The sequence below is a fragment of the Uloborus diversus genome, unplaced genomic scaffold, assembly GCF_026930045.1.
Source record: "Uloborus diversus isolate 005 unplaced genomic scaffold, Udiv.v.3.1 scaffold_388, whole genome shotgun sequence".
Taxonomy (NCBI): domain Eukaryota; kingdom Metazoa; phylum Arthropoda; class Arachnida; order Araneae; family Uloboridae; genus Uloborus; species Uloborus diversus.
The window spans coordinates 7,666-28,957 of NW_026558558.1; the positions used below are offsets into that span (position 1 = coordinate 7,666).

Genomic DNA, 21,292 nt, shown 5'->3' on the forward strand with positions numbered 1-21,292 from the left:
GATTGTGTTCTATTCCATTGAATTCTATCTACCAGTTGCGCAACGAGAAATTACCTTGTGGGTGAGGCGAATGTAGTTTTGGACTGCGTTACTAGTGAAACGAGTTGATACTGCTGAAGATGAATATGTCTCTAAATTACTTTAATCTGCCTACTTAAAATGAACAACATTGGACTGTCTTTTACATCTGCTGGTGTAGAAACAGGTACCTAAAACAACTTTTTTCATTTGGAAAATGATCTTTTTTTTCTCTTTTTTTTTTTCGGAAAATGTAGTCTTATACCCAGGAGGCAGACGTAACGTTTTTATGTTTTAACAACGTTTTAAAATGATTGTCACAAGATTAACAACGTTAACAACCGTTTTAAAACTAAAATTGTTGTCACAACGTTAACAACCATTTTAAAGCTTCTTGTTAAGTTGTGACATTTAATGTGCTTAATTACATGTTTTTTTTTTTTTTTTTTTTTTTTTTTTTTTTTTTTGTGTGTGTGTGTGTGTGTGTGTGTGTAATCATTTTAAAACCCTTATGAAACGAAGTGGGCGATGTGAAATAGATGTAAAAATCATCCGACAAAAGCAAGTTTTAGCATTGCTGTTATGCACAATTTCTGAAATATGCATGAAAATGATGCACATAACCATCATAATCATAAATCAATTTCAAATTTAAATTTTGATTGACCAAGAGTTTGCAGTAATTTCTTCTTCAAGAAAATATTTGTTTGCAAGAATTACGTTACTAAGATAATGCTATCTTTTATGACTCTAAACATGCTTCAATTGATAAATTTTGTACCAACTCCAAAAATTGTACTTGTAGATGGATATTGATATTGTTAAGGACAATAAGTTTATTTTTATTTTCCAAAGAAAATTACAATTAGCTAAATGGCAAATGAATTTGTGTTTCTCTTTTGTGATTTTAACGAAATAGGATGATGGGTTTTTTATCTTTTTTTTTAAATCTGTACACTTACCAATACAAGACCAAATTTTAAACAGTACAGCAGGCAAAAGCCTTTCGCTTCTTATTGCTCTACCCAAAGAATATAACGCCACCACAAAAATTATGGTTTCGCAGACGAACGGCACAGAAGTATATATTCCATTCTGCAACAGAAAAAAATCTATAAAGTACAATTTAATTTAAAAAATAATAATTTCAGTAAAATGATGCGTCAAATCTAAGACGAAAGCACCGAAAAGTCAGTTACCTTTTCAATGTTGTAGTTAAGTACCGTGGCTAGAAATAACGGTAGAACTGACGAATACAAATATAAATTCCAAGCAGAAGAAATTCCTATCGCTATGTATGCCCAAATAGTCTTTGATGTCAGTATTGCTTGTGCTGCAACAAGATACCTCTGAAAATAGAACAAACATCGCTTCAAGTTATCTTATGAATTTGTAAAAATCTTAAAGTCATCCATAAATATTGTTGTTTGTCTGGAATGCGGTTGTTTCCATTAGTCAAAAGTACCTTTTTCAGTCACTAAAGTTGATAGAATGAGCAAAAAAATAATAATAAAAACATGGACCAAGGAAAAACTTTTTTTCCAAACGTATAAATTTTAATTAATTTTTCAATGTCCCATTTTTTAAATAAGGCGTGGTCTTTATGACGTCACAATTGATGTACTATGGCACGCTATTCCACTGGCGTGCTGAATACTTACGCTTGCTGTCTACTGCGTTTCCAGATTATGGTAATTCAGAAGCAAATTAAACATTGCGCTAAACGCTTGCTATCAGCCATATCGTTGCCAGCGCATGTGAGTAAAGAAGCGAATTATATATTGCATTCTGCGCTAATGGCATTTCATCACTTGTGATGTCATGCGCAGAAGCGTAAAAAATTAAATTGAATATGTTCACAGATTAAAATAATTGTTAAAAATATTAAACTTTGTCAAATTATTTAAAAAATGGTAATATCCTATGTTTTTAAGCATGCTCTTTCAGAAAAAAATACTTTCAAAATTTCGGAACCTACCCCATTTGCTAGTAGATAACGCGGTTCATAGCATGCCATTCAATTCGGGTGAATAGGGTTGTTTCCTTCAGTCAAAGGTATGCTATTTTTAGTCACTGTCATTGATAGAATTAGCAAAAAAAATCCCAACTATTATTTATAATTTAATTTTTCATCATGTCAAGGCTTGGTCTTTATGACGTCAGAAGTGATGCACTTTGGCACGCTACTTCGTGGCCACGCTAAATGTTTACGCATTGTTTTAAAAAACTTGTCATTAAGCGGTAATTTTCATAGCAATCATAATGAGAATTTTGAATAAAGGCTTTTCTGAAGCAAACATGAAATTCATAAGTATTATTCCGCTATAATATTTTTATCTTTATCTAATGCCAAAATATTGCGCACTGCGCTGATGGCATCAATGAACGGCATTTCATGACTTCTGATGTTATAAGCAGAAGCGTAAAAAATGAAAATGAATCTGCGCATAAAATATTTTTTAAAAAATACTAAACTTTTTCAAAGTATTTAAAAAATGGTTAAATCTAAGCATGCTCTTTCAGAAAAAAAACACTTTTAAAATTGCAGAAACAACTCAATGTTGGTTTAATCAGTTTCTAATAAAACCTGTTTTATCAAAAGCTGATGCTGTCAAAAAAAAAAAGTTAAAACAAGAACTAAATTCGCTAACTACGAAACGGTTCGACCTTGAGGGTCGCGGACCAAGACGAAATTCTGAATTTAGGTCAATTTTCACTAGATGTTAACCCTTGTAAAGCGGCTGGACTGCATGGACCCTAGATCGTCTGAAACGGAATCTAATGTTGAAAGTCTAACTTCAGAAAAGCAATGGTTTGTCCTTTGAAATTAAACTTTGTTTTGATCTTTTCGGACAAATTGCATTGCAGTGCGAGCCAATTGAATGTATTCACAACGTAGAGTAAATTGCCCCTCCCCAACGTTATACTTTTCAGAAACACCAACAGTAGCGTAACTAGGGGGTCTGGCACCCCTGGCGAACTTAAGATATTGCGCCCACCTCCCCCCACAGCGTCACCCCGATGGGAAGTCAACGGAGGTCACTGTGACCTCCCTTTTTAGGGGACATTTGACATGTTGATTCGACAAATTAGGAGAAAATGTTGTAACTTTAATATTCTTATTTTCTATTTTTAAAAATGTTTTCAATGATACCCGACTTTTCTTCGCAGTAGATGTTATGTATTTACTAGTATATGTGTGCAAATTTGAATTTTATCGTTCGGTAAAATTGGGATTTCATTCGGCATATTCAGAATTCTTCCCTTCCCAAAAATTTTAGTTCTCCCCCACCATTTCACATAAATTCAATATTTGCAGTTTGTTAATAAATATAAATAATGTACGTTCTTGAACCAAATGAGAATAAAAATCTTTCAGATCCGTTTATAAAAATCTATTTATTATTATTTTTTAAACAGGTTCAACTTTTAATAGAATTTGTTTCAAACTAATAGGAAAATGTACAATAAATATAATTTACACACTTACTAAATAAAAAAAACTTATTTTTTTTAAATAAAAGTCAAAGCATTTAAAAATATATATTATAACTAGGAAAGCAAAGAAAATACAAAAAACATTGCTAATCTGAAATAACTTAAAACACGACCGTTTACATACAGGAAAAACTAGTATGTTGTGGCCATCACGAAACTTTCTTCTATATTTTTCCTTTTTCTGATCCCTCCCCATGCTTGACGAGGAAGCAATATTCCCAACAAAAACAAAATTACACATGCAAAAACTTGACGACTATCCCAATGTCTGAATTATTGCAAAAGCAAAGCAAAGAGCGAAAATTGAAAGTTATTTTAAAAGCCTTGCTTGAATTAATTACAAATATTTTATTTGTTAACAAACATAAGATGGCAACAGTTAAAAATTTTAAATCATTGAGATAATATTTCCAATCATTTCCATACAATTAAAATCACGAGAAATACGCAGACGACAATTTATTACGATTTATCTTTCTTATTGTTGCATTAATAAAAATATTTTTATTCGCAAAAAAAAAACAAAAAAATCAACACCTCTTGGAGCGATCGGCGTTAAAATAGAACCAAAGCCTGTTTACATATGGATTCACATATATTCCAAATTTCAACCAGAACGTAGCATTACTTCTTGAGATAGGGCACTCAAAATGGAAAAAAAGAACGGGTGATTGCGCTACCCCCCTTTTAGCTGTTGACACAAAACTAAAATCAGTTCTTATACCCACTAAGGGCTACTTGCCGATAAATTTTTCTTTCATTCCGTTCATTATTTCTTGAGATACAGCAGTCACAATTGACGACAAAAAACGTTCTACAGCTCAACCCCCGTTTGAGTTATTGACACCAAAATTGAATCAGCACCTGTTCCTGTTAATACCAACATATGGACCAAATTTTGTTTGATTCCGCCAGTAACTTCCTGAGGAATAGCAAGCACGCGTAACTCGAAAAACGTCCCATTGCTCCACCCCCCTTGGAGGAATTCGCGCCAAAAACTAATGGGCACAAGTTCACATAGGGGCACATATGTGTACTAAATTTCGTTCGATTTCATGCGGTAGTTTTTGTTGTAGAGCGGCCACAAAAAACTGGTCACACACAGACGTGACACACATACATACACACACACATACATACATACACACACACATACACACACACACACAGACAGACAGACATTTTCCAAAAATGGTCGAAATGGACTCAGCACACCTCAAAACGTTCGAATCCGTCGAAATTCGAAAATTTGCACGAATCCAATACTTTCTTCTATATATTAGATATAGAAGAAAGTAATAAAAGTACTATATATTCGCTAATTAAGGCCTCACAATATTTTGTTCAAATTGGACTTTTTATTATAATGTGAATAAATACTTAGTCTAAGAAAAACTATACGCTTCAAAACTATACCCGACACAATGTCGTCCCCTCCCCGAAAACAAATGGAATCATCCATCATACAAACACTCTCCACCACCGTTCGCTGGTGCGCAACTAGTGTGTATAAGTCTTTAGCTAACTCAATGAATCGGGATAGAATTTCACAACATGGGTAGCACTCTCCACCCCCACCCCCCTTTTTTTCTGAGAATGAAGGATTGTTTTATTTTCACCTCCAACTCTTTTTCTTGCGAGACTTTTTTTTTTATTTATATAAAAGCATTTCTCTACTCATATGATCAATTTTTAATTTTTTTTTTAAGCAGTCGAAATGCCGCCACTGCTGCAAACCCGTAGTTACGCTACTGAACACCAATTGTGTCGTGTGTGCAAATATTATGCCAAAGCTATAAATTCCAATGAAAACTATTGCAATTTTGAACACAAACATACAAATTTAGATCTTCCTTGCAGCCGAACCGAAGCCCATACACTCAAACCACTTTGCATGGGCTCCTATGCCTATCTAGTAGGAATTGTTCTAAATCCAAAATTTTATCCAGATCCATGACTGGTGTTGTCATCAGTACTATCCAGGACTCCAGAATGACAATCAACAATGACGTTTTCATTGGAATTTGAAGCTTTGGCTTAAAATTTGCTCTTTCGACACATTTTGCTTCGCTTATCAGCACGATGTTGAGGAAGAGGAATTTATTTTATATTGGGAGTGCATTTATTTAGCTCATGCTGCAATGAAACATCAAGAAAAGGGGAAAAGAAGTTAGATTTCAGAGAAAAACCATTGCTTTTCTGGAACTACAGGTAAGCATAGAAACTTTGGACCACCGTTGCAGATGAACTAGACCCTATGCAGTCAAACCGCTTTATCTGGGTTTACATCTAGCGCAAATTGACCTAAATCTAGAATTTTGTCTAGATCCTTGGCTGTCTACAACTAGTTAGTAGAACTACAAAGTTTTGCAAGTCGCAAAGGTGGAACCAAGAAGTGATATTGAAAATCCTCTTAAAAACCACGGTTATATACTAAACGTAATTTCAAGTATATTAATATCTAAAAAAAGAAAAATGACACAGATAAAAATTTTAAATAGTTGGACTTTCTTTCTCCTTATCTGACAACAAGTACATCATTACCAATTGCGTAAAAGTCTTGGAATTGTATTTAAAACGTACTTTTTAAAAAAAGGTTATAATTCCAGTTCTGTATAACTTGGAAGTTCCAAACAAATTTCATCGTGCGCAAAATATTTCACTCTTTTGATTGGTACCAGTGTTTTAAATGCACAAGTAAGTTTTTACCACCAGTATTGCGAAAGAATGCCAATTCGGTTTTTAAGCTTTCGTTCGACGAGCTCAACCGGTAGCGACCAGTAGATTGATCACGTGACAACTAGTGACGTCAGCTAATGCTAAAGCATTGAAGGTGACGTCATTATTTGTTGTCATTATTTTAACCGGTGAGCTACCAGTCGCTCATCGAACGTAACCTAAATAACATCTCCGGTAAGTTAAAGTCCTACAAAGGTGAGGCATGGCTAAAAGCACTTTCAATCAAGGCACCTTAAAAAAAAACACATTATCCAAATTGGTTCATCCGTTTAGATAATTCAATGCCACAGACAAAATGAGACACAAGTAAAACTTAAAACTATTTTCCTTTTTACTCCGGGGGTTAAATAACGAAGCGTTTTGAAACCCTACTTCAATGAATAGCTAAGTGGACTTACAGATGGTGGAACTAATTGACTTTCTAATGGTGTTAACTTGTTCAGCTCTGCTCTTGTGATGAAAGGGTGCTGTTTCGGATTTTCAAATATTAAAAATAACCAAAGCAAAGAAAACGCCAAACCAGCTCCGCCTGAAATTTTCAAAAACAGTGCAAAGTATAAAACAATATTATTGCAAATATGTGCGCAGTGTAATTTTCGACACATTATACAATTTCAGCATTAGATGCTATAAACAAAATGCTAACGCTATACATGCACCAAAAAGCAGTAAAAATTATCGTCGCTTTATTGATGATTTTTTTCTATTATTTCATCACAAAGTTAAAATTAATTTTCTGCAAACGTTGTTAAAGTGTTTGTAAAACTCTGAATATCACGAATGCCAAACTTCGTAAATTAGGAAGGAAAACGGGGACATGTGTAAATATGGCCTGTTTTGCTTAGATAACTTGAAGTAAAACATCTTGAAAAATTTTTAATTAATGGAAGTACTAGTGGTTTATCCCCAGTTTCGCCGACATTTCTAATTCCCTCCCCCGTTTAATATATTAAAAGGTATGCTTGAAGCTGAAAAACAGAGGGGAGATTTCGTATCGGCGAAACAGGGGAGACATCGTTGTCCTACCTCTTTATAAAACATTTAAGACATTCAGGAAAGTTTATGACAATGCTCATTTTTCATTTATTTGACTAAAAATTCTTTATTTTCACAAATTAATCTTAAGGTAGCAGACAAACAGACAATATTCACATTTCTCCATTAAATCTCTATTTTCATTTTCTTTTATTTTTTTCAATATTTATTTTTCTTTTATTCATTTATTTACTATAGTCGAGGCAAACCTATCCTGGAAGCATTGTGAAGACTACGCACATCTTATCACAGTATTACGATGCTGCCAGGTTAGGTTATCCGTACATTTTTTTTTCTTTACTTTTACAGGAAAATAAACTAAAAAGCAGAAAATGTACACTTCAGAAGAAGAGGATTAAGATTAAAAATATGTATTTGTTAAGGGTAACATTTATTAAATTTTGATTGTCATCTACAGATGAACCAAAATCGAGTCTATTCTTACCGACTGTATAAAAGACGTATTCCCAGCCCATACCGAAACTGCTACAGATCAGTCCTGAGACTACAACCGTTACGGCACTTCCAACATGCTTTCCGACATCAACAAAGGCAGAAACCTTGACTTTTTCCCCCTCGGGAATCCAGTTTCTTGTCAAGACTCTAAATGCTGGCACAACGATCCCCTTTAAAAGTTTTCATTCGTCATACGAAAAATTGCAAAGAAAAAAAAACGTGTTTGTATGGTAAAGAAAAAAAAAACGGAGTATAGTGGTAGATATTGAGGGAAATCACACAAAGTGACACATTATAGCAATCAATTTTCGATTGAATACACAAAAGATAATATTCAATAAGTTACCTTACTGTTCAGTACAGTTGTAACTTACTGAATATACCTGCCGTGCCTTCAATATTCGAGTTGAACCGAACCATTGTTTCGGTCACTCGTCTGGTCAGTGCCAATTCTGTATTAGCTACCAGTTTGTTTGGCACTCTTGCCTTCTTTAAGAGGTTTTCCACCTCCAGCTCAATCACTCCTATGCCTGGCTGATTAGTGCTAATAAGCACGAAACTGCAGTCCTCGGCTGGAATTGACTGAGCTGGCGGTGTATTTCATGTATAAAAGATAATAACTCAAAACAAAAGTAGATGAATGTGAGACAAAGTGAAATAGCGGGGCAAAGTAAAATAGCAGGGCAAAGTAAAATGGCGAAATATTTAGTCACTATTTAGCATCACCTATCTGATAATATTTTATTTAGGTATTAACACAAGTAGGGTGAACCTAACATCTTAAAGGTTTTAAAGGCATCTCGCATTAGGTGGCTGGGCTACATATTTCGATATGCAGGTGCATTTCCCACAAAAAGAGTCACATTTTCCAACATTGAAGGAAAACGCCGAAGAGGGAGACCCCTGTCAGATGGCTGGATAGGGTAGAAAAAGGGACTTAAAGGTAGTAGGAGTGAACCGATGGAGGGCCATTGCAGGGAATAGTGTTAAGTGGGAAAGACTTCAAGTGATCAACAATGAATTTTTAATTGAAGGCTTACCTACATTTTAGCATGAAATTAGTTAAAAAGTTTTAATTCACGTTCTAATTACCTTGGAACATTGGAAAAAATTTTATCTGATGCAGAAACATCAGTGGTTTCTTTGGACATTTTATTATAATTTTGCGACCATTTTTTCACCCTCATATGATAGAAAAACGCCATTTTCGAGTCTTAAAATTAAACTTCGAACGGTTCGGTTCTTTTTTGGCTTTCGAAAAAACCCTACGTTCTTTTTCGAGTACCCAAGTACTTCCCTGCCAAATTTGGTTGATATCCTAAGTAAACAGTGGAATTATAGGAAATAAAGGGAATATATACACACACACACACACAACATATACTGCTCGACATTGAAAATGCAACACCAAGAAGGAGTGGTCAGAAAGTGATGGAATTTGGAAGATAGCAAGCAGAATACTGAGCGAGAACGGCGTTGGCTCAGTAAAGGATGAAGGACCACCGCGGACAGCGATACACGAAGAAACACGTCTAGGCATTGAGTCACTAAGGATGCGGATGGTGTACAGAGGGATGACTCTCCAATCCCTTTCAACCGTTTGCCACAGTTTGTCTTCTGAACGAGGCAGGGACAGAGTCTGCAAACGGCGTCCAATCACATCCCACACATGTTCAATTGGTGACAGGTCAGGAGAGTATGGTGGCCAGGGAAGCATCTGTGTGCCTTGGAGAGCATGCTGACAGATGCGAGCACTGTGTGGTCGGGCGTTATCCTGCTGAAAAATGGCATTAGGTAGTCCTTGAAGGTAAGGGATTGCCACCGGCCGCAGCACATTATCCAAGTATCGTTGGACCATCGTAGTGCCCTGAATACGAACTAGAGGTGATATGGAATTGTACGCAATTGCGTCCCAAACCATTATGCCACGTTGTCGTGCGGTGGGACGTTCCACAATTACTGCCGGATTAGATGTCTCCACGTCGACGCCACACACGTATGCGGCGACTATCACTGGAACAACAGAAGTGGGATTCATCTGAGAACACGACATTTCGCCATTCTATCATCCACGTTGCTTTAGTCCGACACCATACTAAACGTTGCTGTGTATGTTGTGGGGTCAATGGCAGTGTTCTTAGCGGACGCCATGATTGTAGACCACGTGCGACCAAACGACGGGAAATGGTTCTGGTTGACACGGGAACATTCAGGGTATCGTGCACCTGCTGCAGAATCGAGGAACAAGTGACTCGTGGGTCTGCTGCAGTTTGTCGGTGGATGCGTCGATCCACGCGTTCTGACGTCACTCTGGCTGCTCCTGCACCCCTCAATCTTGCCACATTTCGTAGTTCCAACATCTTCGGCAGAGCCGATGCACCGTGCTCGTATTCATGTGGGTATCAGCTGCGATTTGATGTACGGAGCAACCTCCTCAGACAAAACCTTCTCAGTCCGATCACCATACCCCTCGTAAGATCGTCTATCTGCTGAAAGTGCCTTCGTTGACAGCGGCCTGGCATTCTGTCGCGTTACACGTATCCTCCAAGACAAAAACAAAATTTCTTCGGTAATTCTACTCTAAACGTCTACTCTAAAATTTGCATAAATTTCGTAACACTCCTCCTTGGTGTTGCATTTTCAATGTCGAACAGTGTATATACATACATATATATATATATATATATATATATATATATATATATATATATATATATATATATATATATATATATATATATATATATATATATATATATATATATATATATTCTCTGTTTTATTTATATAGATGCTTAGTGCAATTAATAAATTTCATTTACCGGGAAGTGGATGGGGCATAGTGAAATAGTTAACTACTCGAATAATTTAATAGGTCTACTCGAATTACTCTAGTATTCATTTATTAATTAATTCATTGACATTTATTCATTTTGCAGCTCACTTATTTACTCAATCATTCACTATTTTTTCACTCCTTCATTTTTTCTCATATATTAATTTTGTTATTCATTTATTCCTTTATTATTTCATTATCGTTTCATTCATTATTTCGTCTACTCATTCGTAGGGTTAGAAATCATTTTCAATAATCCCATGAAAAATATTTCATTAGAAAAATATTTAATTTTGCACTTTGCTCAGAAAAAAAAGAAATGAAACTTTTAAACTTTTTTTTAAGATACAAATTTATAACAAAACTAAAAATTATGTTTCAATGCAAATTTTATTATAAAAATATAGTATTATTTTTTGTGTTCGTTAGTATCCAAAACAAGTTTCAGATTTTGTCTTTGAAAAAGGTAGATTATCATAAATATTTCACTTTGCCCCAAATTCCCCTACAGTGAAAGTGCGTTAAGACACTACTACTTTCGTCCGAAAATTGAAACCCGTTTCTAATTTACACATTTCTAAATTCCTAAACAGACCAATATTGTTCTCCTGTGAGTGTCCGTGAACGAGAGGTTTCAAGTGCTATCTATCAAAACTTTTTCAAGTAATAGTTACGTTCAAGAATGAAAGTATAGGTGGCAGTGGATAGGGCACTAGACTCGAAATAGGACGATCCCTGGTTGGAGGCCCACTTTCGCAAAATGCCCATCACTCCCAAATCATCTGAATTCGTCATCCCTTCACTAGTGAGAGAATGACGAATTCATTTGTATTGGATTTTAGTAATTATGCCTAATTGATAGTTGAGTTAATTCGCATACAAATGCTATTAAACGAGGAAGTAATAACTTGAGTTTATTCAACTTTCATACAATATTTTATTTTATTTAACCGTAAAAACAGATGTGAGGAAATGACGGATGCAAAAAAATCTTATCTGGTTTTATACTTTCATATTCCAACAAAACATTTCCCACGAATTAAAGACGCAAATATGCTACAATATTTTTCTAGTTTTCCAGCTATAAATTACTGCACTTTTTTCTGAAAAAAAAATTATTTTGTTGCGTTTCTGGGAAAGGCAACTGTTGTGTGGGAAAGACAGTAACATCTGGGAGCAACTTAAAAATAATTGCGCAAACAAATTTTGAATGAAAATTTAATTTTTACTGAGTTTTTTTAACTTAAATTCTTCAATATTTTAAAATAAAAACCTCAAAGATGGAAACTTATTGTGTGTTTGGCTTAGAAATATTTTTTTTCCTTTTTTACTAACAGTGGGGACAAGTGAGGAAATGACAGTTGGGTACTTAAGACTTACACTAGAGATACTTAGAATAAAATATAGAAATTTCACTTTTAATTATTTTGCTAAACTCTATCCTGAAAAGTATTTAAACCCCTACAGGTATGTGTGAGTCATAAAACATTCGTAAATTATAACAAGGACATGAAAATAACCGCTTCTAGGTGGAAGAACCCTAATAGATAGAGATATACGAGGCATGTTTTTAAAGTAAGTACCGTTTTGATATAAAAAAAAGAACGAGTACAGATAGAGCAAAGGAATTAATTGCACAAAAATCTACCATCCTTACGCTATTTTTTGACATTGCTCCCGTGATTTTCCAAGCATTTGTCATAGCGTGGTACAGGTTTTTGTATACCTATTCATAGAAAATTGCCGCCTGTGTAGTCAGCCATGGGATAACATGTTCTCTGAGCTCATTATTGCTGTTGTGCCACAGACTTCCTACGAAAGACTTTAGATGCCGAAACAAATGAAAGATGTTGCGAGCGAGGTGAGGGCAGACCAGAGGATGTTCAAAAACGCCCCAGCCAACGCCCTGTAAGAGTCCTCATGGCTGACTACACAGGCGGCAATTTTCTATGAATAGGTATACAAAAACCTGTACCACGCTATGACAAATGCTTGGAAAATCACGGGAGCAATGTCAAAAAATAGCGTAAGGATGGTAGATTTTTGTGCAATTAATTTCTTTGCTCTATCTGTACTCGTTCTTTTTTTATATCAAAACGGTACTTACTTTAAAAACATGCCTCGTACCATTATGAATGCTAAGAGACGTAAGTTGTTGATACATACGTTACCAAGTCCTCTGATAATCTGCGCAATTATCACAGGAAACGGGTCATACTTAGCCGCAGTAGGTATCAAGATCGTACTACCAGAGGCCAACACTGTACCAGTAAAGATGATGTACTTGCAACGAAGGGTATTCGCAAAGCGGATGCTCAGCATCTGCGTAGCAGCGTATCCATAAAAGTAAGCGGCGAGGATATGTCCTTGCGTAGTAGCATCCCACTCGAAGGGTCCGTCCTGTAAGTAAAACATTTATTATGGCTGTGATCGATGGGGGAAGAGCCCTCAAAAGACGTATTTAAGTAAAGAGGAATCAGCCAGAGTGGAATAGGGTAACTTACAGGGTTTTAGAACCTACCTTCTTACTATTGGGAACTTTGGTTAACCTACAGTGCTGGCCACATTATTAGACTAAGAATGTTTTAAAAGCAAATTCTTTATTGATTACATAACTATAGGCACATTAACGAACAGTGAAATAATTATCTAATATTTAATAGGCATTCCCTTGTTCTTGATGAGCATTTTAAGTCTTTTTGGCATACTTTTCACAAGGGTTACACCATTTCTTAACGTTTTAAAAAAGGAGGTAAACAATTGTTTATACTCACTATTATATAAACTCACATACACATACTCACTAATTACCTAAAACTAACTATAAATATAACAGTCTTTAAATATAACACTAATAAAAAGAACTGTTTAAGCTGATTGAGGTTATGTTCCTGGTAGGTAGATAAACAAAGAACATAAACAAAGCAGACAGTGCTGCCACCTGCAAACATTAAATTATGCTAAACGTAACGTAATAATCAGTGTACAGTATGTACTGTACTTTAACAGTAAAATAAATAGCATTTTAGTGAAAATAGTGTACAAAAAACAAAAAAAACTCTTTAGTCTAATAATTTGGCCAGCACTGTATTTAGTAATTTAGCAGCAAGTTACTGCTCCTAAGCTAGGGCTAAGGCCCCAGAACTACATGCAATATACCAGACAGCCCGGTTATCACATCCTGAGCCTGCAGTTTCGTTTTTATTAGAATTCCTCAGTCAGGAATAGTGAATAACCGAGCGAGAGGCAGATGTCATCTTATTGAAGCTGAGAGTACCAAAAAAACTGGTAGATAAAGTGAATTGATGAGTTAGTGCTGGTCGAGACAAACCTATAGTTGGAGAAAACCTAACCTGGTAATTCAGTGACTTAGGAGCTGTGTAGCCTTCAGAATGCTTCCTGATCAGGTTTGCCCCAACTATGTTTGGTCATATTTATATGGAAACTAGACTGATTGGTCATACCATACACTACTTTTTTCATGAACTTTTAAATGAAACAACGCAGAATTTATTTATTTCTAAGAGGAGGCTGTTTCATAAGACTTTACATGTAAATAAACCACCATGTTAAGGTTGGTAATAAGTGTTAAACACAAGGATTCTGTGAGGTTCCTACCACTTCACTGCATATTTCAAACAAGACATGAAACATGATCAAAACATAAAATAAACAGATAAATAAATTAGGCCACTTAAAATCATTCAAATGTAAAACAATCCGTGAAATAAATTTAAGAAAACCAGTAAGTAACACTAAATATTCCTTCAAAATGGAAAACTAATGTGTCAAGTAAATTATAAGAGATTAAAAGCTCCGTTAAAATATAAAATATTCCGCCATGTAAATAAATCAAGTCATTAAAAAACGTTAAAAGCTCCATTAAACAAGGGTTCTTCGTTAAATCAGGTCTCTTTATAAGCGAGTTTGATTGTAGTAGAATATGCACTTGCAAACCTAAAATCGTTACTGAGTGCCTAAACGGGGAAGTTGCTACCATGATTTATCGATCGGTTTCAGCGGAATTGTATGGGCCAAGTGGGATTCAGTTCTATGAATTGGGCCACATACAGTTACTTAGCTTCTAGATCCCTTAAACTGCAGACAAAATCTGATTTTAAATGCATTTTTTCAAAAGGTTTTCCTTTACCCTATTCTAATGAAGAGAGAACGAAAACTAAATATTAAAGAAATTAACTTTAGGTATCCTAATGCAGGCATGGTACATAAGCATCATCTAGGAGAGCGTATGTCATGTAAGTCATGTAAATGTTAGTCTCATGAATTTTCTGGCAACAGATTCATTATTTTACTATTGAGGTGATTGTATAAATAAAGTAATGTCAACGAAATGTTTTAACAAATGTATTTCAAATGCAGTACATTTTATGTTGTACCAAAATGATTTTCATATAAAAAAAAAACGACTTCAAAAAACAAAGAGGAATTAAAAAGTAAAAAATAATTGGTCATACTAACATACGATTTCCTACCCAAACGTATAAATCAAATTTATTTTACAATTCCTGTACAAAAATAATCTAAACTAAACACCCAACTATAAAATAAACACTGATTTTAATTACTATACGATGAATTATTTTAATACCTAATTAATTATAAACGATCTCTTGATTTTTAATAACCATTTGAAGTCGGAGCCTCCTATACTGTTCCCTACCAGACATAACTGAGTAGGTTTAGTTTTAAAGACTTTTGCGTTTTGATAAATTAGTGTTAAACACAGGATTTGGTGGGTTGTCAGTTACGTTAGTTTATAGTTTATAGGAGGCCCCGACTTCAAATGGTTATTAAAAATTAAGAGATCGTATGTAATTAGTTAGGTATTCAAATAATTCATCGTATTGTAATTAAAATCAGTGTTTATTGGGTCTTTACTTTAGATGATTTTTGTACAGGAATTGTAAAATAAATTTGTCTTATACGTTTGGGTAGGAAATCGTATGTTAGTATGTCCAATTAGTTTTTACTTTTTAGTTCCTCTATGTTTTTGAAGTCGGTTTTTTTTTATTCAAAAATTTTTTTTTTTTTTTTTTTTTTGCTTTTTAGTGGAGAAAATATAAAATAAGTACGTAGGATAGAGTATGTGATACACTCCTTACGTACACCTCCAGTGAGAAAGCGTCGAGCACAGGAGTCTGAAAACAGCTAAGATGAGCAAAATAGAGAAAGAAAGAGAGCACAGAGTCTCGGAGACTTCCGAAGACTGTGAAGAAAAGCTTTTTCGAATGCGCATTAACAAAGAAAATTGTCTTCAGCATCAGTTTAACTTTAGCAAAGTATATGCTTTCCGAAACAAAAATCACGAGTCACTAAAAAACAACAGAAATCGCTTTAACTTTGCCCATAGAATTCGAAGACTTTTCTTGATTATTCAAGGCTCCCACCTTCAGACACTGACCTGATAGCCATGGGATCACTTGGGAAGTATATACCTTTTCAAACGAGGAAAAAAAAAGAATTTTCCAAATTGGTCTATGCTTGTTTGAATTTACTGGGGACATATAAAGATTCTGACGTATTGAGAACGTGTTTTTTGAAGTCGGTTAAAAAAAGAAAAAATCTTAATGCGCATAACATTTTATATGATTGGCACTAAAAACTGATCTTAGTTCCTCTCCAGGATTTATATGTACGATAATTTAATTAGAACTATTTAAATGACAATGGTTTTCCTCGTGAAAAAAAGTCACATTTCTCTTTACTTGGCCCCGTTATAGATCAACACCACACTAGAAACAGAGTTTCTACTGTGATATTGTACATATGAAGATCAAAATACTACTAGAGCAATGATACTAAATGAATTTTCTGTTTGTTTCAGAAGAGTCCTTATTTAAAATTTGCTATATAACTACTAATAATTAATACAGGGAAAATATTTAGGGGGTACTCCCCTAAGGCAAGAGCCCCCTAAAAAGGAATCCCCCCCCCCCTCTGCTCTCAAGGGAGCACCCCAGATTAATATTAATACTTTTTAATATTGGTACTTTCTTTAACAATGGATTTTATATTTAGTCGTTTAATATTGAAATTAAATGAAGTTTATTGTTTTTTGCCCATACCTTTTTTCTAAAGAACAAATAGGGGTGAAACAAAGGTTTGGGACCTAAGTTAGATCACTCCTATCTATTAAACAAAAAAAACATAAAAATCGTTTCACTAAGTGAGACGCTATGAATTACCAAACAACAAAGTGCGAGTATGAGAAATTTGAAGAGTTCCCTCGATTTCTCTAGAATCCCTTACGCCCGGACTGGAAGACCGTTAGACGACCGGGAGAAGTATACCGTTTTAAACAGAAAAAGAATTTTCCTAATCGGTCCAGGCGTCTTCTAGTAATCGGAGAGCATTAGTATATTAAAAAAATTCCAACGAAGTCTGTTAATTAGTTTTGCCATAACTATAAATTAAACTGACGGCGTCATAAAATAATAAATCTAGAATACTTGTCAAACTTCAGAAATCGGACACCAGTTACGATATATTTATTAAGGAATATAAATTTAATCGTCGGAGGGAGCGGGAAGGAAGAATTTTTGTCTCCAATTCCCCTTGAATTGAACACTATTTTTTTAACTGAAATATTTTTTAAAAACTTTGCTGACTAAATGAAGTTATTTGTTAGCAAAAAAAAATTATATTAAATTAATTAGTTCAGCTATTTTCGTAGCAAAATACATTTAATTTACTGATTTGCTATGTGAGTAATAAATAAATTAGTAAGACTATAATTAAAGTTAACACAGGCGGCGCCGTAAAAATCAAACATCCCGATGCGTGAAAGTTAAATATTGTTTAAGACGAGATTCCTCCGTCAAAAAAATGCACCGTTTACGCCAAAACCACGTGATCTGTGACCTTTCCCACAGCTGACGAAAGCTGATCTACGTAGCCACAACGTATGAAATTTTAAGTTTCTTAGATTTCTCCGAGACCCCTCATCAGATCCAGACAAAATTAACATGGGACCATCTGGAAAGAGTACGTATGCCCTTCCAAACAAAAAAAGATCTTTTCAAATCGGTTCAGTATTCTTGGATTAATGCGAAAACATGCATGAAAAACCGCAAGACGAAAGAAGTCATAACCTCCTTTTTTGAAGTCGGTTAAAAATAAACACTTCTTTCTACGGAAAAACTTCGGGATTTCTTAAATGTTTCTGGATTCTTGCAAGTGATCTAGTATCGGTGGATCAGGTGGGATAAATACTACCATCAGAACCAAAAAGACTTTGTATCACTCAATACCTGCATTTATTTTTTGCTATGAAGCATGCACCTCAATATTTTTTCATACATATCATCCATGCGCGTTTTGAAAAGATATAAATGATTGCATAAACCCAAGAAACAAAGCAATAAGTACATAAAAAAGAGCTCCTGTATAAGTTTTCACTACACTGTAAAAAAAAAATGTGTTTGGTTACCAGTATTAATGGATGTAATGTTACACGAATTCTGAATTGTGTATAACATCATTATTTTAAAAACTCAAATTGTTGGAGGAACCGTGCACTATGGTTTATTTAGCATTCAAAGTGCATGCGTAAAAATCAGAATCGGTGCTAAGCAGCTAAATTCCTATTAGCTGAACGAAAGCTGTCCTTGGTAGCCGAGCGGTAAAAGCTGCCTTTTCTGTGAGACTCGCATCGCGTGTTCGAACCTCGCTCAGGTCATTTCCTCTCTTAGTGCAATAAAAATGTCTTATCTATATATATATAAAAATGAATGTATGTCATCCATGAACTCAAAAACTACCCGGCAGATTTGACTGAAACTTTCGCCGTTTGTTATTTTTGGTACTGGGAATGTTTATAGACCAGTTCGAAAAAAATCCGATCGATAGTTCCTTTTTTATTCCAATTTAAGTCACAATCCATTGGATAAATACGAATAAAATTATCGGCTGCAGAAATTAATTCGCGTGAAAGATCTCATCGATAAGAACTTAGCTGTTGCCATTTTTCTTGAGTTTGAACAAATAAATTCTTTCTTTATTGTTTTATGGCTTTTCATGCAACGGGGGGATTTAAAACTTTTTCTATTTGATATTTTTAGCGATTGATTGATCTTGCAAACTGCGTGAGTACAAAATTTGAGTATAGTCACGGCTTCACTTGATACCTGGACCGATTATTATGAAAATTGCTATATATATGTATCTTTCCACGGAGAAGGTGCATAACATGCTCATTGAAGCCACTCGCCACCAGGTGGCACTGCAGAGTAGTAACTTCTGCCCCGTTCAACTGATTGTCATGAAAATCAGTATAATGATGTATTTTTTTGTTGGCGTAGCAACTCGCGTCGGGCACAGCTAGTTTGTATATAAAATTAAATAAATAATTAGTATGCGTTGGTTTTTAAAAAGCATGAACTTGATCAATCGTTCAGGAAAGTTAAATGAAAATTTAATTTTTATTAATGTGTCACCTTTCGAGCAATTTCTCTGTAAGCATATAGAAAATACTGGTGAAACATGACCATGGTGCAACCTTCCACTAGCGATGTGTAACTTTACACCATTATATCAGCTAAGTTACTCCAGAACAGTGGAGGCAGCTAAGGTGCTACCGATTTTATGGAGTAAGGTTACACAAAAAATTTTAGTGCAACTTTAACTACAATTAAAAGATACTGAACCTTTTTCCTCAAGTAGCCCATACTATCAATTTCCTCAGTAGAAAAAATAACTGCAATTTTCGATTCGATTCGATTCGATTCAGAGTCACAACTGACTTCAACTGTATTTATGTCGAGGACTGCATACTAAGTGCCTTGCCTCCATTATTTTATATACCGATAGATGGCAGCACCGTCACCGGATCGAACAGTTAGTGAGAATTTTGAACTAGTCCAGGAGCTAATAGCTACCTAGTACTAGCACCCCCAGAGGTATCGTTTCACTTGGAGGACATTGAGACCACGAGCATATTTAACGTCGCCCAGTCCCCATTAATGACGACGGTGGGTCTTCGACCAGCGAGGATCGAACCCGAGGCCCTCCGGTCCCGGGTCCAATGCCTTACCGATCAGCCAGGCTACCACGGCCCAATTTTACGGTTTATTCATTTACCAAACATATACTTAATAACGAGTCAGCATACGCAACAAACATGTTGTCTCTCGCATGCGCACCATGAGCAAAGATAAAATATTCAAAGTAGTGACTAGGCCCATAACTGATGTTCAGTTTTGTGGTTTACTGACTGAAAGTGAAGGTATTGTCCGTTTTCTACAATAAGGCACTTGACTCCTCCCTTGTCATGTGGTATCCGATGATTCTATTTCGCTGTTTTCGGCAGAAGGTATATTCGGATCATAGCATTTTGTTGCAAAAGCAGCAGTTTTTAAAATGTAGGAATACCTAAAATGACAACACACAAGTGAAGCAAGCGATGTAAAGGACACTAAAACTTTTTTGCACATTAAAATGCACGCCCAAATTAAGGCTGTCAGGTTGTCTCCTTTAGAAGCGCGTGCATTGCGTACCGATCACCCCCGCCTAAAATGGAACTATGCGTTCGAGGAGGAGGGGCGAAGTGCCTTCTCCTGAAAAACGAACAACAATTAAGGTTTTGCAATTATGATAAAACGACAATGAATAGCTGTTAGCAATGCAGTTACCTCATCGTTGCTTCTTTCGCTTTCTCCTGGATACTCGCACTTTTGAACGGCTTCCTGGGCTGTATCACGCTTTTTATTTACCGCAGACCAATTTACCATGGCGACAATGGCGATACTTATGCATACTCTCATCGAACTTTGAACAAAGAAACACAAAAATCCCATAAGAGCCAATACAAACCTGCAAGGGAAACATACTGAAAGAAAATTATTTTAATTTAATAAAGTTGAACATTGTTGTTGTTATTATTGTTGTTGCATGTGTCAGCTAGGTTGGCAATTTGGGGTGCGCTGCTTCACTTTGAGATGAAGCACTGAATAATAATAGGAATGGAGGAAAACCTTTGAAAACTAGGGATTTTATATGGAAATCAAAGTATCATTATTAATATATATATATATAGTTTTTAATTGATATCCCCGCTAATTATTATCAAAAGATCATGTTAAATAGCCAAACATAAAGAAGGGGAAGTTACGAATCTATCGATTTCTGGTTCGATATTTAGTTCACTGGCGTTCTGCAGAAGTAACTCTGACGTAAGTACATACATAGATACATACGCTCAGTTTTTAATTGTATAAGATTAATTCTAAAGCAGTAAATAAAATTAAGCTAGCAAGTGAATTCTACAAGCTATACTGTGTGTCTAATTATACATTTTTTTTTTTTAAGTTGAGTGAAAAAATTCATTTTGACATTTTTTATAGTTTAATACTTGAGATCAGCCCCAGTTCGCTGAACACTGCATGATGCATTACAGATTTTTAAGTAAATTTATCAATTCTACGCACGAACAATTAATTTTTTTTTTCAAGCGTACTACATAAAGTCCAATTGGCATAACAATATGTTTTTGGTGAGAATTAGGTAGTAGAGTCGAAATTTTGCAGTTGCTTCGTAATCTGCAATTTGTGTTATTTGACGTTGTTGCCTCTTACTTTACTTTTTATGCACAAACGAATTTATTTAACATAAACTACACAGTATTCGAAAAAAGTTGAAAAAGCAATTCATTAAGCAAAATCCTTTTAAATTACGTTTAAGCATGTATAATTT

The 21,292-nt window shown here is 35.0% G+C and overlaps 1 protein-coding gene across 1 annotated transcript in view; it reads right to left on the bottom strand.

The window, feature by feature from the left end:
* Nucleotides 1–980: 980 nt before the first annotated feature.
* The window catches only part of LOC129233407 (sialin-like), a gene marked incomplete at its 3' end in the record, with an annotated part of 52,727 nt that continues 32,415 nt past the window's right edge, over nucleotides 981–21,292 (bottom strand). The window contains exons 3-7 of the mRNA XM_054867436.1: nucleotides 20,233–20,429; nucleotides 12,754–12,982; nucleotides 6,654–6,784; nucleotides 1,218–1,367; nucleotides 981–1,113 (exon numbers count right to left, since the gene is read on the bottom strand). Of these exons, the coding sequence (XP_054723411.1) occupies nucleotides 981–1,113; nucleotides 1,218–1,367; nucleotides 6,654–6,784; nucleotides 12,754–12,982; nucleotides 20,233–20,429 (840 nt within the window). The remainder of the gene's footprint in view (nucleotides 1,114–1,217; nucleotides 1,368–6,653; nucleotides 6,785–12,753; nucleotides 12,983–20,232; nucleotides 20,430–21,292) is intronic.